Source organism: Hypomesus transpacificus, chromosome 10 (genome assembly GCF_021917145.1).
Source record: "Hypomesus transpacificus isolate Combined female chromosome 10, fHypTra1, whole genome shotgun sequence".
Lineage (NCBI taxonomy): Eukaryota > Metazoa > Chordata > Actinopteri > Osmeriformes > Osmeridae > Hypomesus > Hypomesus transpacificus.
In genome coordinates, this window is record NC_061069.1 from 7,754,376 (window position 1) to 7,769,080 (window position 14,705).

The 14,705-nt window shown below is 41.2% G+C and overlaps 3 protein-coding genes across 3 annotated transcripts in view; all 3 read left to right on the plus strand.

Moving 5' to 3' along the window:
- LOC124472942 (sodium channel protein type 4 subunit alpha-like) overlaps positions 1 to 2,128 on the plus strand; it is a 30,677-nt gene extending 28,549 nt beyond the window's left edge. The window contains exon 27 of the mRNA XM_047028114.1: positions 64 to 2,128. Within this exon, the coding sequence (XP_046884070.1) occupies positions 64 to 1,307 (1,244 nt within the window). The 3' untranslated portion in view covers positions 1,308 to 2,128. The remainder of the gene's footprint in view (positions 1 to 63) is intronic.
- A 2,567-nt stretch (positions 2,129 to 4,695) lies between these two features.
- Positions 4,696 to 8,126, plus strand: zgc:171422 (uncharacterized protein LOC100001353 homolog). Its single transcript, XM_047027907.1, has 7 exons — positions 4,696 to 4,831; positions 5,189 to 5,391; positions 5,499 to 5,594; positions 5,693 to 5,785; positions 5,867 to 5,977; positions 6,132 to 6,255; positions 6,375 to 8,126. The coding sequence occupies exons 1-7, from the start codon at positions 4,828 to 4,830 to the stop codon at positions 7,871 to 7,873; spliced, it is 2,130 nt and encodes a 709-aa protein (XP_046883863.1). The 5' UTR covers positions 4,696 to 4,827; the 3' UTR covers positions 7,874 to 8,126.
- Positions 8,127 to 8,681: 555 nt separating this feature from the next.
- LOC124472817 (zinc finger protein 665-like) lies at positions 8,682 to 13,587 on the plus strand. Its single transcript, XM_047027902.1, has 7 exons — positions 8,682 to 8,838; positions 9,685 to 9,887; positions 9,974 to 10,066; positions 10,182 to 10,280; positions 10,400 to 10,510; positions 10,645 to 10,774; positions 10,861 to 13,587. The coding sequence occupies exons 1-7, from the start codon at positions 8,835 to 8,837 to the stop codon at positions 12,753 to 12,755; spliced, it is 2,535 nt and encodes an 844-aa protein (XP_046883858.1). The 5' UTR covers positions 8,682 to 8,834; the 3' UTR covers positions 12,756 to 13,587.
- The last annotated feature ends 1,118 nt before the right edge of the window (positions 13,588 to 14,705 follow it).

Sequence of the window (14,705 nt, forward strand, 5' to 3'; positions counted from 1 at the left end):
TAATATTAACAAAGAAACAAATTCAAGATGCTAACTTTCTGACTTTATATTTCTTTTTTGCAGGTATTGTCTTAGCTGACATCATCGAGAAATACTTTGTGTCTCCAACTCTGTTTCGAGTAATCAGACTGGCAAGGATAGGACGTGTACTTCGACTAATACGTGGAGCCAAAGGAATAAGGACTTTACTGTTTGCCTTAATGATGTCCATGCCAGCGTTGTTTAACATTGGCCTCCTGCTTTTCCTTGTCATGTTCATATATGCTATATTCGGTATGGCTAACTTTGCTTATGTGAAAAAGCAAGACGGGATTGATGACATGTTCAACTTTGAAACGTTTGGGAATAGTATGATTTGCCTCTTCCAGATAAGCACCTCGGCAGGGTGGGACAACCTGCTCAGTCCTATAATGGCTAACTCCCCAGAGGAATGTGAACTAGACTTTGTCAACACCGGTACGAATGCAAAGGGGAACTGTGGCAACCCTTCGGTAGGAATTGCTTTCTTCGTTAGTTACATAATCATCTCCTTCCTCATTGTGGTGAACATGTATATAGCTATCATTCTGGAAAACTTCAGCGTAGCCACAGAGGAAAGCACAGAACCTCTCAGTGAAGACGATTTTGAGATGTTCTATGAGGTCTGGGAGAAATTTGATGCAGAAGCCTCTCAGTTCATAGAATTTTCCAAGCTTTCAAATTTTGCTGACAATCTGTCAGAACCACTGCGGATTGCTAAACCCAATAAAATCAAGTTGATCTCCATGGACCTCCCCATGGTCAGTGGGGACAAGATCCACTGCCTGGACATCCTGTTTGCCTTCACCAAGCGCGTCCTGGGAGAGTCTGGGGAGATGGATGCTCTAAAGCAGCAAATGGAGGAGAAGTTCATGATGGCCAATCCGTCCAAGATTTCCCACGAGCCCATCACCTCCACACTGCGGCGTAAACAGGAAGAAGTATCAGCCACCATCATCCAGAGATGTTACAGGAGGCATCTGGTACGGCGACAGATGAAACAAGCCTCTTTTCTGTATAGACAAATCAACAAGGAGCATGTGGTTGATGTGGAGATTGCTCCAGAGAAGGAGGGCCTTATAGCCTCCATGATAAAAGAACATTATGGGACAGGAGAGGTAGATGTTGTGGAGGTAATGGAGGGAACACTGTCCTCATTGCCACCATCTTATGACAGTGTGACCAGGGTCGCAAGTGACCTCTCTCAAATAGAAAGACCTGTCTCCAGACACTCTGAGCTAGGGGAGCCCAGACCTTCATCTGAAATATATGAGGAGACATTTCTTTAAGACATTAATATTTTTATAGTATTTAGGTCTTTTTTAAACAAAGTCAAAACAAATAAAAATAAAAAGATGGCTCCCAGGAAATTTGTGATAAAATGTTTTTGATTTTAGTCTATTTCCAGTATACAATCATGATGTGTTGATGAGGTATATATACCTACGGAAAATCTAAGTGTGTCCGACATCTTTATATCCAAATGTTACACCTAAAATATCTATGAAAATATATAGAAAGTTATGCACTGATTTTAACTGACAACCTTTTATTTTAAAGAGGACGCGATTGGACAATCTTTTTGCTACAGTACAAGAAGCACAATGACAATGAATCAAATAGTAATGCATGTAGGTTTCAGGTGATGTATGTCAGATATATGGCAGCTAGCTAAATACCACAAAGGTTTGAAAGTTTTATGAAACCGTATTTAGTATTTTCTGTGTGACACTTGTAACATTTGTAGAACATTCTCATGAAAAGTTGGGTTACACATTTGGATTAAAAGTAGCAAGTAGTAGTTCAAATTCATTTAATCCTGATTTGAAATATTCCAAAACATCCCAGATAGTGATGATGAAGGTCTGCGTAGTAATTCCAGCATCATGTGCCTGATTTGTGATGATTTGTCTTCTGCACACTTTGAAATCCCTTTTACCAATTAATTTGATTTGATGGATTGTAATAGCATGGATGCACTTCAAGCTTCCTTTTAAATAATATGTTTAAAGGTTTATGGGGTCATATATGTAAAACGAATTTGTATATAACTTTTGTAATGTACATATATTTTAAGAATATTTCAATGGTATGCCACCAAATTAAAGGAATATAGAGAGTTATGTGAATACTGTATTCATTCTTTTATATGGGAGATGTTTTCCTGTTATCCAAATTACATTTAACTAGGTCATTTATGGATTAGTATATCAAATAGTTCTCTAAATTACACCATACGTAGTTATCATGAAGGTGTTATTCCGTGTTTATTTATTGAATGTGAACGTGTAGCCCAATGTGCAGTGTACAGTGCATTGACATTCGTGGCTTTGTAACTTTGTAATAAAACCAATGCACATCTACTAATATTTATGTTCTATACTGCCGTAAAAAGATTTCAAAAGGGTGTCTGCAGCAGACGTTGGATAAATGGCACCCCATTCCTGTTATCAAGCATCATTCAAGTTCAAATGATGCAACTTTCATATGAAAAACCTGTTGGCGGCTGTGACCTCATCCTACTAGAAAGGAGGGTTACGACACTGTTAAATCCTTTACTCTGACTGTATGGACTCAACCAGATAGCTGTGACCTAACTCACTCTCTACTGTAGTGGACTTTCCTTGCAAGTTTAATGCTTGTATCAGATTATAATGAAGAAAATACTAAAATTCAGAGTTTATATTCAAAGTTGCTCATTACAAATAAAGTTCACATTCATGTTAAGTGGAACTCCCTGGAGCTAAATATTTCATTGTAAAATGCGTAGACAAGGGGTTTTTCTAAAGCACATGTTAAAACAATAATCAAGGAAAAGTGAGAAAGGTCGAACACATGGATAAACACACATGCTTGCTCACACACACAGAGAATCAATGGTTACTTACAGTACTGTAGATTGGTTCAAGTTCAAGTCTTTTATTGTCAGATGCACAGAACAACACAAGGTCAGACTGGGCACTGAAATGAGGACAAGACAATGCAAAGCAACCTGGCATAACATAAAACTAAGATTGGTTATGATTACTTTCTTCATGTTACTTTTTCCATCATCTTATCATACCTTACTTACTTGCAAAATAAAGAAATATTGTAACATACAATACTGACTTTACAAGGCAAGTGCATTTTTGGGGGTTTGACAACATATTCACCAAGGGAGCCAATTTGGATTTAGCCCCGGAGAGATTTCCTCTTCCCGGGTAGTAAGGGTGGTCAAATCCAACTCTGACCAGCTGGGATAGAGGGATAATCTGTGTAAAAAAACACTTGTTTTAATTACACACACTCTCTTACTTAAACACATCAACATAAATTCTCTTACTCCCACCATACACACATCATACTTTTTCATCGAGCCTCATTACAGACAGATGCTTTGCTACTTTGAATTAAATTTGGGTTTGTGCATGGAATAAATGGACAATGTTGAATTGAATGAAAGTGACTTGGTAATTGATCTGATATTTAAGCATTCGACATGTGGCGGGGATTAAGGCCTCAGGGAGAAAACATAAAAAAGATTAAAAAAGCATTATTTGTCATTACTGAAATGCAACATCACATGGTTCAACAGTACATTTTCAATTTATTTTCACTATATACGGATAAAATACATTGCTAAGCTATCATGATACAAAAGATAGGCCCTGTGCTTGTTTTACAAAAGGATTATGTACACAATATCTCTATTTAATTTAAATTATCACTGCAGAACAATTGCATTCATTTAAAACCACCATCAAAAAAGTGCAGTTTGCTCTGAAGTCAAGTTTTGTTTTTTTTCTCCTTAAATGATCATTAAAATATAAATGAAAACATGAGTCTCTTGGCTCATGATGTATGATAAGTAGAGAGAAGCCGGGTTAAGCCCCAGAGTCACTCTGAAACCATTAGGTCCATTTCTATTAGAGGACAACTACTATACTACTTGAACAATTTATGCACTTGTGCTCTCTACATTTCTCAGACTACAGAAATACGCATTTCGTCCTGTTCAGTTATACGTGGCCCTCCCAAATCAAAGAAGTTCAGAAATGTCATAGACATGATAATAGACATCAATGTAAAATGGCAGAGTAGCTGACAATAAAAAAAGGAAATTACGCTTTTATTTTCAGGCCAGAGCCCGTCTGTCGCAAATGAAAACAAGTGATGGAGAGGAGAGAGAAAGGGGGAGCAAGGGATTTACTTAGTCACGGTGGGCAAACACTGCCCAGATGGTTTGGCGAGGCACCATCTAATTACGTCTAGAATGCTTTCCCCTTTTCTGACAGATAAAGTGTTTTCAGGGTAAGTGCACTGCCTCCCACTGGCAGTTTGTGCATATACAAAATAATCTCTTTACCAAGTGAACAGATGTAGATGTAGGGACAGTTCGTTATCATAGTTGTCAGAGCAGGAACTGTATAACCTTGATCAGTTTATCATTTGACAGATTGGATATGATGCAACTCAAGGCAGTAAAAAAAAGGTTTTTGAATTTCAGTTAATACATTTCTAACTTAGTTAATGATAGTGTCATTTTAATTAATTGTTTACTGAGAACTACATTGGGTACTACATTTTGTTTAAATGTCTTAACATTTTCTATAAATAATAATTGACTGACTTTTTGTAACCTTTTTGTCATTCGGACTTTTATTTTGACGTCGAAACATTGGAAGACCCGGAACTGTTCAGATTCAGCTGTGCATCTGCTGTAGTAGTAGAGGTGGAGATGTGATCCAAAGCTAAGGCTTTTTATCATTATTGATACATTGCAAATTTATTCATCCTTATACTGCAGGCACTCTTTGGCAAAGCAAAATGGGTATGTACTAGTTTGCCGACCTATGTAGGCACAGTATATAGAAGAGTAGCCTCATAACCTAAAGACATGCTTTGAGACGCTTGTTGAGCTGCTAGTACTGGCTAGCCCAGCCATTCTTCCGCTCTCGGGAAAGAGGAACTGTGGTTGGCTTTTAGTCAGTGGCAGAGATTGTGTACGATTTTTGGTTTAGCCCTAATATTATCATGTTAGCCAGTTTCTGATTGGAGAAATTGTTTTAAACATGAGTTTTACATAAAGAGTTGGCTACCCATACCTAGATTAATTCATTGTTGGAAATATAAGCTTTGCTGTCATATTGTTGATGTATCGTCCTTTGGTTGTAAATCTAATCCACAGAATCCCCCTTTCCTCTGACATCCTTGGGCCTCCTGGTTCCCCCATTGAGACTTATGTCAGCCGTCATGTGGGAGGTGGTAAGACAGAGGAACATAAAGCACTACGGGAAGCTGGAAGAGTTTGTATCCTTAGTAACAGAGGCTATTCCAGAGCTTCTAAGTAACCGACAAAAGAGACTGCTTGCTCTTGGGTTAAGAGCAAAGGTTAGTCAATTTAAGACGCATAGGTGGCCTCATTGAAGCTTAGTCTTTTTTAGATTTTTAATCGACTGCTGAAGTATGTTAAATAACCCGGTCTATTCTTGTTTCAGATCACTCTAGATTTACTACGGGCTGAGCATCCAAAGATTAAGACTGTTAAATGTCACCTTGACAAAATGCAAAAGCCATCATCTTTTATACAACAGGTAAATAGCCTATAAACTGAAACAAGTACACAAAATTCAGAGAAGGTTCTGCCTGTGAGATTTTTAGTTGGCTTTATTCTGAGTCTCTTCTGTTTAAGGCGGATGCAGAAATGGGGGATCCTGAGCTGAACTTTGTGAGGCTGGTTCAAAGCCTTCTAGAAGACCCAGATGGCAGGGAACACTTTTTCAAGGTGCTTCACTGCTCATGCATATTTTTTTAAATGTAAATGTTGTTTACTTTGTCTAATCTTCTTTCTCAATGTAACCGACAGAATGTGTTTCCTGTGGAGTATGGTCCAGATTTTGATACAGCACTTCAAGCACTGGTCCATGACTTTTTCTCTAGACTGGAGGAGCTGCTGCCAGTACCCGATTTCGAAAGGGTACAAACACCTCTTGTCTCAGGGATCCTGTGAAGCAAACAATTCAGCTCAATTAGTTTTCTGAATTATGGATGAACCACAGTCAACATCATTCAAAATAACCTTCAAGCTTTTTTGACTTTTTTGCTACAAACGTGATTTCCTTTTCTTTCAGACTGCTTCCTGGATCAGTACTGCCCCATCTGTCCTAGAGGAGTACATGCAGTGTGTCTCCAATGAAGATGACCTCAAATTGCTACTTCAAACCAAACAATGTCATGGGAAGTTGGCCAATAATGGTTTGTCATCAATATGCTCTAAATTAATCATTGAATAAATATATCAGTTATTGTTCTTTAGTCTACATTTAAAATGCTAAATCCTCTCAATTTTCTCTTTTCATGGTCCTGCTGCGCAGTTGCCTCATCATCAGATTATGGCCTCTTTGCTTCCTTGTCCCTCCCACTCTCACTCAGAGAGATAGATGCCTCCCAACAGATAATCAGTGATGATGAATCGGAAACTTGCCCTGACTATGAAAGCCCCAGGACAATGGATTTGGGGACTGTAACTGACAACCATCGTGACCAGTGTTCTCAGCTGAAACCAAGTTTAGATGACAATGTAATCCAGACAGAGATGGAAGAAAACCAAGGAGACTCGAGAAGGACTGATCTCCAGGTAGAGGCAGGGGAAAAGGTGCATAGTCTAGGATGGAAGCCTGACATTGAAGGAGAAGCTTCAAACAGAATTTCTGAACCTACGGTTGGAGACGCACAGAGGAATAGCGTTACTGCTGCACAGACTTTAATGCCCGAAGATGAATTGTCTGCCATCTTGCAAGGTCCCTCCACTTCAATGGAAAGCCCTGCCTCCAGTTCCACCACAGCAGGCCATCCACGGCGACGAGTGGCCCATAAATGCAGTCAGTGTGGGAGGTGTTTCATTTATCGCTACGAACTTCTCGAGCACCAGAGACTCCACACTGGAGAGAACCCCTACAAGTGCTCCCAGTGTGGGAAGGCCTTCAGACGAACATCCGATCTGTCGTCTCACAGGAGGTCACAGTGCACCAATGCAGCTTATATCTGTATCAAATGCGGGAGCAGTTTTGAATCTATTCAGGAGAAGTTCAGACACCAGTGCCCGAAGATGCCCAAGGACCAAAGGTTTGACTGTTCACAGTGTGGAAAGAGCTTCAAGAAGTTTTACATGCTTGGAAAGCACCAGCAGACTCATACCGGGGACCGTCTTCTGAAGTGTCGACAATGTGGGGAAGGCTTCCCCAGGATGAGTGAGTTAAGAGCTCACCAGAGGATTCATCAGGTAGACAAAGCGTACCAATGCAACCAGTGTGGAAAGTTCTTCAGTTCCACAGCCTGTTTGGTAGGCCATGAAAAGCGTCACGGCCAGCAGAGATCCCAAGTGTGTCCGCGGTGTGCAAAGGCTTTCAAGAATAAATATGACCTGAATCTCCACATGCGTACTCATACTGGAGAGCGGCCATATCAGTGCACCTACTGTGGAAAACGGTTCTCGGTGTCAGGGAATCTGAACATACACATACGGACTCACACCGGGGAGAAGCCTTATATTTGTACAGATTGTGGGAAGGCATTCCGATCAGCCGGGGAGCTGCAGATCCACAGGCGCACGCACACGGGAGAGAAGCCATACAAGTGCACTGTCTGTGGCAAAGGGTTTACCATGGCCAGTAAAGTGACACTACACATGCGTGTCCATACTGGAGAACGTCCCTATGTCTGTCATCAGTGTGGGAAAGGTTTTTCACGTGGGGGTGAATTGAAAAAACACATGCTAAACCACTCAGGAGTAAGACCATATCCTTGCCATGTATGTACAAAGACCTACACTTGCCTCAATCACCTGAAGAGACACTTAAAAACCCATACATAAAACAGTCAAGAAAGTTTCATTTATAGAAGTCGGTTGTCTTGTCAGGAAAATGACTTTTCTATTAGACACTAGGCTATGCAGTAAGTTTACTATGTTTCTCTGAGGCCGTTTTGTACATGAAACCCTCACTGGAATCATATTGTCATGTTATACTGATACATATCACCAAAATACTTTGACACCATTGCTTAGAACAGTGGTTCTCAATCCTGGTCCTTGGGACCCCCTGCCCTGCATGTTTTAGACATTTCCCTGCTCCAACACACCTGATTCAAATGAATGAGTCGTTATCAGGCCCATTTATTTGAATCAGGTGTGTTGGAGCAGGGAAATATAAAAAAAAATGCAGGGCAGGGGGTCCCGAGGACCAGGATTGAAAACCACTGGCTTAGAACATGGTTTGGCAACCAAGGAATTCAGTTAAAGGCTACTTGTGGTTGGGTTTCCCAATATGTAAATACTTTTATTTTATACATTTTGGACCAATTTTAATATCGTCATAGAAATTGTGAAACTCTTATTTTGAAATAAAAGAAATTCTAAAAGCTGTATTGGTAACTGTATCATGTAACTGTGTCCTCCTCCTCTCCCTATCGCTCTATCCCCTTGGTGGCCAAGTTGAACAAGATCCCCCCATATGCTGACACTTTTATATCCTCTAAGGACTTTGCGGTGAAATTGTTAAGAAAAGGTCACACAAGCAATTTGCTTTGTACATAAGCGTCAAGATTGTGAAAGTGTTTTATGCATTGCATTACTGTTATAACAGGGTAGATTTACAATCATGCACAACCTGGCAACCCTAGGATCTTGACTAGGAAGGAAGTTGGCGGCTGAAGTTCTTCTAGCAAGATAGCTACTATTTTTTTTCAATAAGAAAAGTGTGTTAATTAGCGCATACATGTGAAACATAATTTGTCATTTTATCAGGCTCTGTGACAATACAATTACTAGTGGCGACATGGGTATGTATTTATGCTTCAATTGATAGCCATCCATCTTACTATTTTTGCACTAGCAGAAAGGACTACGGCTCGGGCTAATGCTTGGAATGGAAGGAGTCGTAGTGCGTTCCATGTTCCAGGTTACAAAAAGCCGTGTTAGAAACGCCCGTCCTTGCACTTAGTATGTAGGTGCATTGCTGTAGATTATTTTTAAAGCCATACGCAACAGTACGTGTATTTCATGAATGCACTGCATTGATTAATAATACTCAGGATGGTTCTCATTTTGCAAGCTAGCATGTGCTGCTAATGGCTCTGGCCTGCTGTGTATAGGCCAGACCATCTTCATCTGTACGACATCGTCCCACTGCTGATCTGCAGTGCCTTAATGGGACTGTTGCTTTCAAGTTGATAATTTTGTTTATTAAATATATATTATTTATCGATGGGGTATTTAAACGACACTAGTTAGATTGTAGGCTGAAGAGCATTTTATTTTTAATCTAAACTATTGGTTTGTGTATACAAAAATACATATTTGTATTTAATACAACCACGTTTTCACGGATACTTAGGTGCAAGCATGCAAACATACTAGTAGCCTAATTATGCGAAGTAGCTTATCTATCAAGGTAACTCAAATCGGTGTGAATGAAACAATGGCTGTGTAAGTTTATTTACTTTGTCTGGAAAATAGTTTCACCATAAAACGTTAGAAGTTTGTATGTCAGAGCAGAAATGTGATGGCAATATTATGCTCCAAGCTCAAGCACCAATTCTAAAAACCATAGGCATTCGGGTCTTTGAAATCATACAAAGTAATTTGTAAGTCTAAGGTATTAAACATTTCCTATTCTCTTCTCACAGAACCACATGTACCCTTGTCATCCTTGGGTCTCCTGGTTCCACCTCTGAGACTTATGTCAGCCGTTATGTGGGAGGTGGTACGGCAGAGGAATATAAAGCACTATGGGAAGCTGGAGGAGTTTGTCTCGATTGTAACAGAGGCCGTTCCTGAACTTCTGAGTAAAAGGGAGGGGAGGCTGCTGGCTCTTGGGCTGAGAGCAAGGGTAAGCGCATGGCCACATGATCAAGAGTCAATTTAGATACATTTTAACATACTAATGGGAGTAAACTTGGCAAACATCTGTTTCAGACAACTCTGGAGTTGTTGCGCTCTGAACACCCAGAGGATCTCAAGGCCGTTGAAGCTCACCTTGACAGAATCCGATCATCTTGCATTGAGGAGGTGAGGTGGTTGTATGATACAGAAAATATTAAAACAGGGCTAGCATTCCCCTTCATGTGGTACTAGGTGTATACTCTTGTGTCAAATGTCCAACTAAAATATGTGTCTTATCCAGCAAACAGATGAAGTTATGATTGAAGCACCTGAGGCAAACTTCATGAAGCTGGTGCAAAGCCTTATCGAGGACTCTGATGGAAGGGAGCATTTCCTTAAGGTAAGATGCCACTGAACCTGATAAAGGTTCATGTTTTGAGCAAGAGCCCTTCATTGACCTGCCCTAACACTTCTATCAACATCTTTCCTATACCCTCTCCATTGTTATTATGATCACAGAACGTGTTTCCTGTAGAGTACGGGCCAGATTTTGACACAGCACTTCAGACTCTGGTTCATGAGTTCTTCTCCAGACTAGAGGAGCTGCTCCCAGTGCCAGACTTCAAACAGGTGTTAAGTCTACGAACAACAATGTTAATCTGATATTTTGTGTCCTAGTACTTTTCCAATTGCACGCTAAGCAGAAGTGTTTTATTTTGTATTGTGTTCAAATACTTTAATGAATATATTTCTTAAAATCCGAGACTGCTTCTTGGATCAGTGCTGCCCCCTCTGTCCTAGAAGAGTACATGCAGTGTGTGTCTAATGGGGATGACCTCAAGTTTCTGCTGCAGAACAAGCAATGTCATGGAAAGTTGGCCAAGAGTAGTACAAGTAAGCGCTGATTATTATTCATAACTCAAGTCATTCTTATTTTCCCTGAATGAATTCTCATCTCTTATTCTCATTTTTACTTTCAGCTCCTTTTAATACAGAGGATCACATTGTATCTTCCTTATCTCTCCCAACCTCGCTCGAGGTTATCAACTCATCCCACCAACAAAGGGTCTGTGAAGAGGACAATGATGGCGTTCCTCAGTCTGTGATGCTTGATGATGAACTGTTAATCAGTTCTCAAGTTCCTTCCACCTCAACTGAATGTACCACACCTTCTAAATCCCCTCGAGTCAGACAGCAGGTCCACTACAAGTGCCCCCAGTGTGGGAGGACATTTAAGTATCAGTATGAACTTCTTGAGCACCAAAGATCCCACACAGGAGTCAAGCCTTATAAGTGCTCAGAGTGTGGAAGGGCCTTCACCACAGCCACTGCCCTTGCTGGTCACAGGCTAAGAAAATGCCGGAACGCTGCTTATCTCTGCATTAAATGTGGGAGCAGCTTTGGATCTTCTGTTGAGAAGTTTAGACACCAGTGCCCGCAACAAATACAGGGCAAGAAGCTAGACTGCCCACATTGTGGAAAGAGCTTCAAAAGGACAAGTAACCTGAGGGACCATCTGCTCACTCATGCCCAGAACCGTCTCTTCAAGTGCAGTCATTGTGGGGAGGGTTTCCCAGGAATTGGTGAGTTGAAGTACCACCAGAGGGTCGATCATGAGAAACCCTATCAGTGCAGCCAGTGTGGCAGGAGCTTCATTTCCACTAAATGTCTGGCGAAACATGAACGACGCCACGAGCAAGCTTCGTCTCAGTCAAAAGGAATGGGTCATGGGGCTGCCAAGTCAATGACTGGCACAAAACACAAGAGAAGTCCTGTTTCTCAGACTACCTCCCTCTCAACCACATTTTCAGTGTCCTCCACGAAGAATGCAGCAAAAACTGTCTATCCACGACAGAGATACGCCCACAGCTGCCCCCAGTGTGGGAGGTGTTTTAGGTATCGATTTGAGTTTCTGGACCACCAAAGATTCCACACAGGAGTAAAGCCTTACAAATGTTCTCAGTGCGTGAAAGCCTTTAGAACAGACGCCCACCTGGCCGGGCACAGGAAGAGGAAGTGCAAAAATGCCGCCTACATATGCACCAAGTGTGGGGTAAACTTTAGATCTCTACATGACAGGGTCAGACACCAGTGTACACAACAGGCCCAACGTTATGACTGTTCACACTGTGGCAAGAGCTTCCCGATGTCCCACCTACTGAGGAACCACCAGCTGAGCGAACACCAGCTACCTTACAGCCAAGACCACCGTTTCAAGTGCAGGTACTGTGAGGAGACTTTCCCAGGGATCAGCGAGTTGAAGTTGCATCAGAGATATGATCACGACAAACCCTACCAGTGCAACCAATGCGGCAAGAGTTTCATTTCCGAGAAATGTCTGACAAACCATGAGCTGCGGCACAGCGAGGAGAAACCAGAGGTCTGTCCCCACTGTGGGCGGGGCTTTAGGAACAGGTATGACCTGAAGCAGCATGTACGTACCCATACAGGAGAGAGACCATATCAGTGCACAGAGTGTTCCCAGTGTTTCTCCACAGCAGGAGGTTTGAGGAGTCACATGAGGGTCCACACAGGTGAGAAGCCCCACGTCTGTCCAGACTGTGGGAAAGCTTTCTCCCAGATGGGAGCTATGCGGACCCATAGGCTCACCCACACAGGTGAGAGGCCATTCAAATGCACTGTCTGTGGCAAAGGATTCACGATGGCCAGCAAGGTAACGCAGCACATGCGCGTGCATACTGGGGAGCGCCCATACATCTGCCCTGAATGTGGGAGAGGTTTCACAGAAGCAAATGTGCTGAAACAGCATATGCTGAACCACTCAGGAGTTAGACCATACCATTGTCAGATTTGTACTAAGACCTACACCTGCCTCAATCACCTGAGAAGGCACTTAAAGACTCATGCTCAATGACTGATTTGAAACCTTGTGAAATTTCCTTGTTACGGTGAGTGGTGGGGTAGGACCCAAATGCAGGAGAGGTAGCGAGGCAGAGCATCAAAACAAGGGTTTATTTTTAAACTCTGAAACAGACAGGATCCTCGCAGTGCAAGGACGAGACACAGACTGGACACAAACAGGAACCTAAACACACAGAACCAAACAAGACACAAGTGGACACGATTAGACTAATGAGAACTGAAACCACTCTATGAGACACATTTGAAGACGATGACAGACACAGGGAAACACTAGGGCAGGGAAACACTATGCCAGGGCAAAACCAAAAAAGCGAGGCCACAGCTGTGGACGTGACAGTCCTTGATCGGCTGTTCAACCAGTTGCGTTCTACTTCTGTACTGCTGCAGAGAAAAGGCATACTGACTCGTGTTCTCACTGTACTGTAAACCTGAAATTAATGAGGGGAAACATTTATCACAATTGTCTTTGAAATTGAAGATTTTTGCCCTAAATTATTGTGGAAATATTAACAAAGGATGTCACTCCATAACTTAAGCTGCTTAAGTTTCCACATTTAAGAATTAATTCTTCCAAAATAAGTCAAAAGTTCCACTTACTATTGTGGTAAAACATGAGTGCTTCAATAAGTTTTATGCTGTTGAAAGTATTAATTCTGCTTTCAAAAGCAGTGATGATAAAAGTCAGTCTGATATTCATTTTGAATTACTCAAATATTTTGGATTTTAAAATGAGAACATTTTGTTGGAGCTGGGTTGATATTTTCTGTTTACCCCTTCTATTTGAAAATACTGATTTTCATGGCATTCAAATAAACTTTTTCATACCTTTCAAAATAAACGACTGTCCTATTTTTTATGTCCCACTATAGAGGGTCCAGAAAGACAGGGCTGCTCAGTGTTATACAAATGGAGCAGAAACCTTATCCAGAAAGGCCATTATAGAGATTGTCCACTAGCGGGCAGTAGGCAACTGCAAAGTTCTAAAATCCAAGGGAGTGGTTTAGATAAATAGTTTTTAAAATGGGGACAGGGGGCTTGGACATTTTGACCACTGGAGGTTCATGTGGTGTATTTCCTGCTATTAACATTGTTTACATGTAGGTCATTAGAGTCTTGATGAGTTCTTCCTCCACTTCCTCCATCAACTCTCAAAGCATGTCATGAACGTGCAACTAGCACTCTTTTGATGTTCCCAAAATTATTATTGTTGTTCTGCCCTGGACTGGTGAGCCCAACTAGAACCATCAGTTACATCTACACATTCTAATTGATAACATGTACATGCTCTGACTCACACCCTTAAACACATGAAAAACACACCCTAATCTCCTCCATATGGGCTTCACTTGCATGAAGATTTCTTTCTAGCTTTTAACAGAAAAAGAACAAAGAGTAGTGGATTCCTCTGGAATTTTGGTTGCACCCACTTCTTATTTTCATCTGCCTTTTGTTTCGTGTTTGCAAAACACCCCACCATCAGTTCTCCCATGCAGGGACAGAATTTTAAATCTGATGCAAATCATGCAGAAGTTACCTGTCATGCAACAATTTTCAAGAAGGGAGTGGCCTGTAAATGTTGTCTCTTAATGAAAGTTACAAAAGTTGAATGTGAATTTGTCATTCATTGTTGTCTGTTTCATGTTGTGATCATCTGACCGGATCACAGTTGGCATAGCAGAATGGCGGATGCCTGTGGAATCTGACTCAGTCTGCACTGACTCTCATACATCATTGCCAAACATTATTGGGTTGCCATATTATTAAAGATGCTGTTGCACAATAATGTTTTTTTCCCAATTAAAAACAGTTGGTTTTGATCATGAATCAGTACTATCAGTACTATTGCAGTAATATTTTAATTGGCCATCCATCAGTGGTATATGTAGGCCCAGATGGCACAGCTGAAGAGTGATGATTCATTACAAAACACTACACTTACATC

Excerpts from the sequence above, each read along its gene's own strand:
- zgc:171422 (XM_047027907.1), top strand. Across the intron at positions 5,595-5,692 it reads CATCATCTTTTATACAACAG|GCGGATGCAGAAATGGGGGA; the intron begins GTAAATAGCCTA and ends CTTCTGTTTAAG. Across the intron at positions 5,786-5,866 it reads GCAGGGAACACTTTTTCAAG|AATGTGTTTCCTGTGGAGTA; the intron begins GTGCTTCACTGC and ends TGTAACCGACAG.
- LOC124472817 (XM_047027902.1), top strand. Across the intron at positions 10,067-10,181 it reads GATCATCTTGCATTGAGGAG|CAAACAGATGAAGTTATGAT; the intron begins GTGAGGTGGTTG and ends TGTCTTATCCAG. Across the intron at positions 10,775-10,860 it reads GTTGGCCAAGAGTAGTACAA|CTCCTTTTAATACAGAGGAT; the intron begins GTAAGCGCTGAT and ends TTTTACTTTCAG.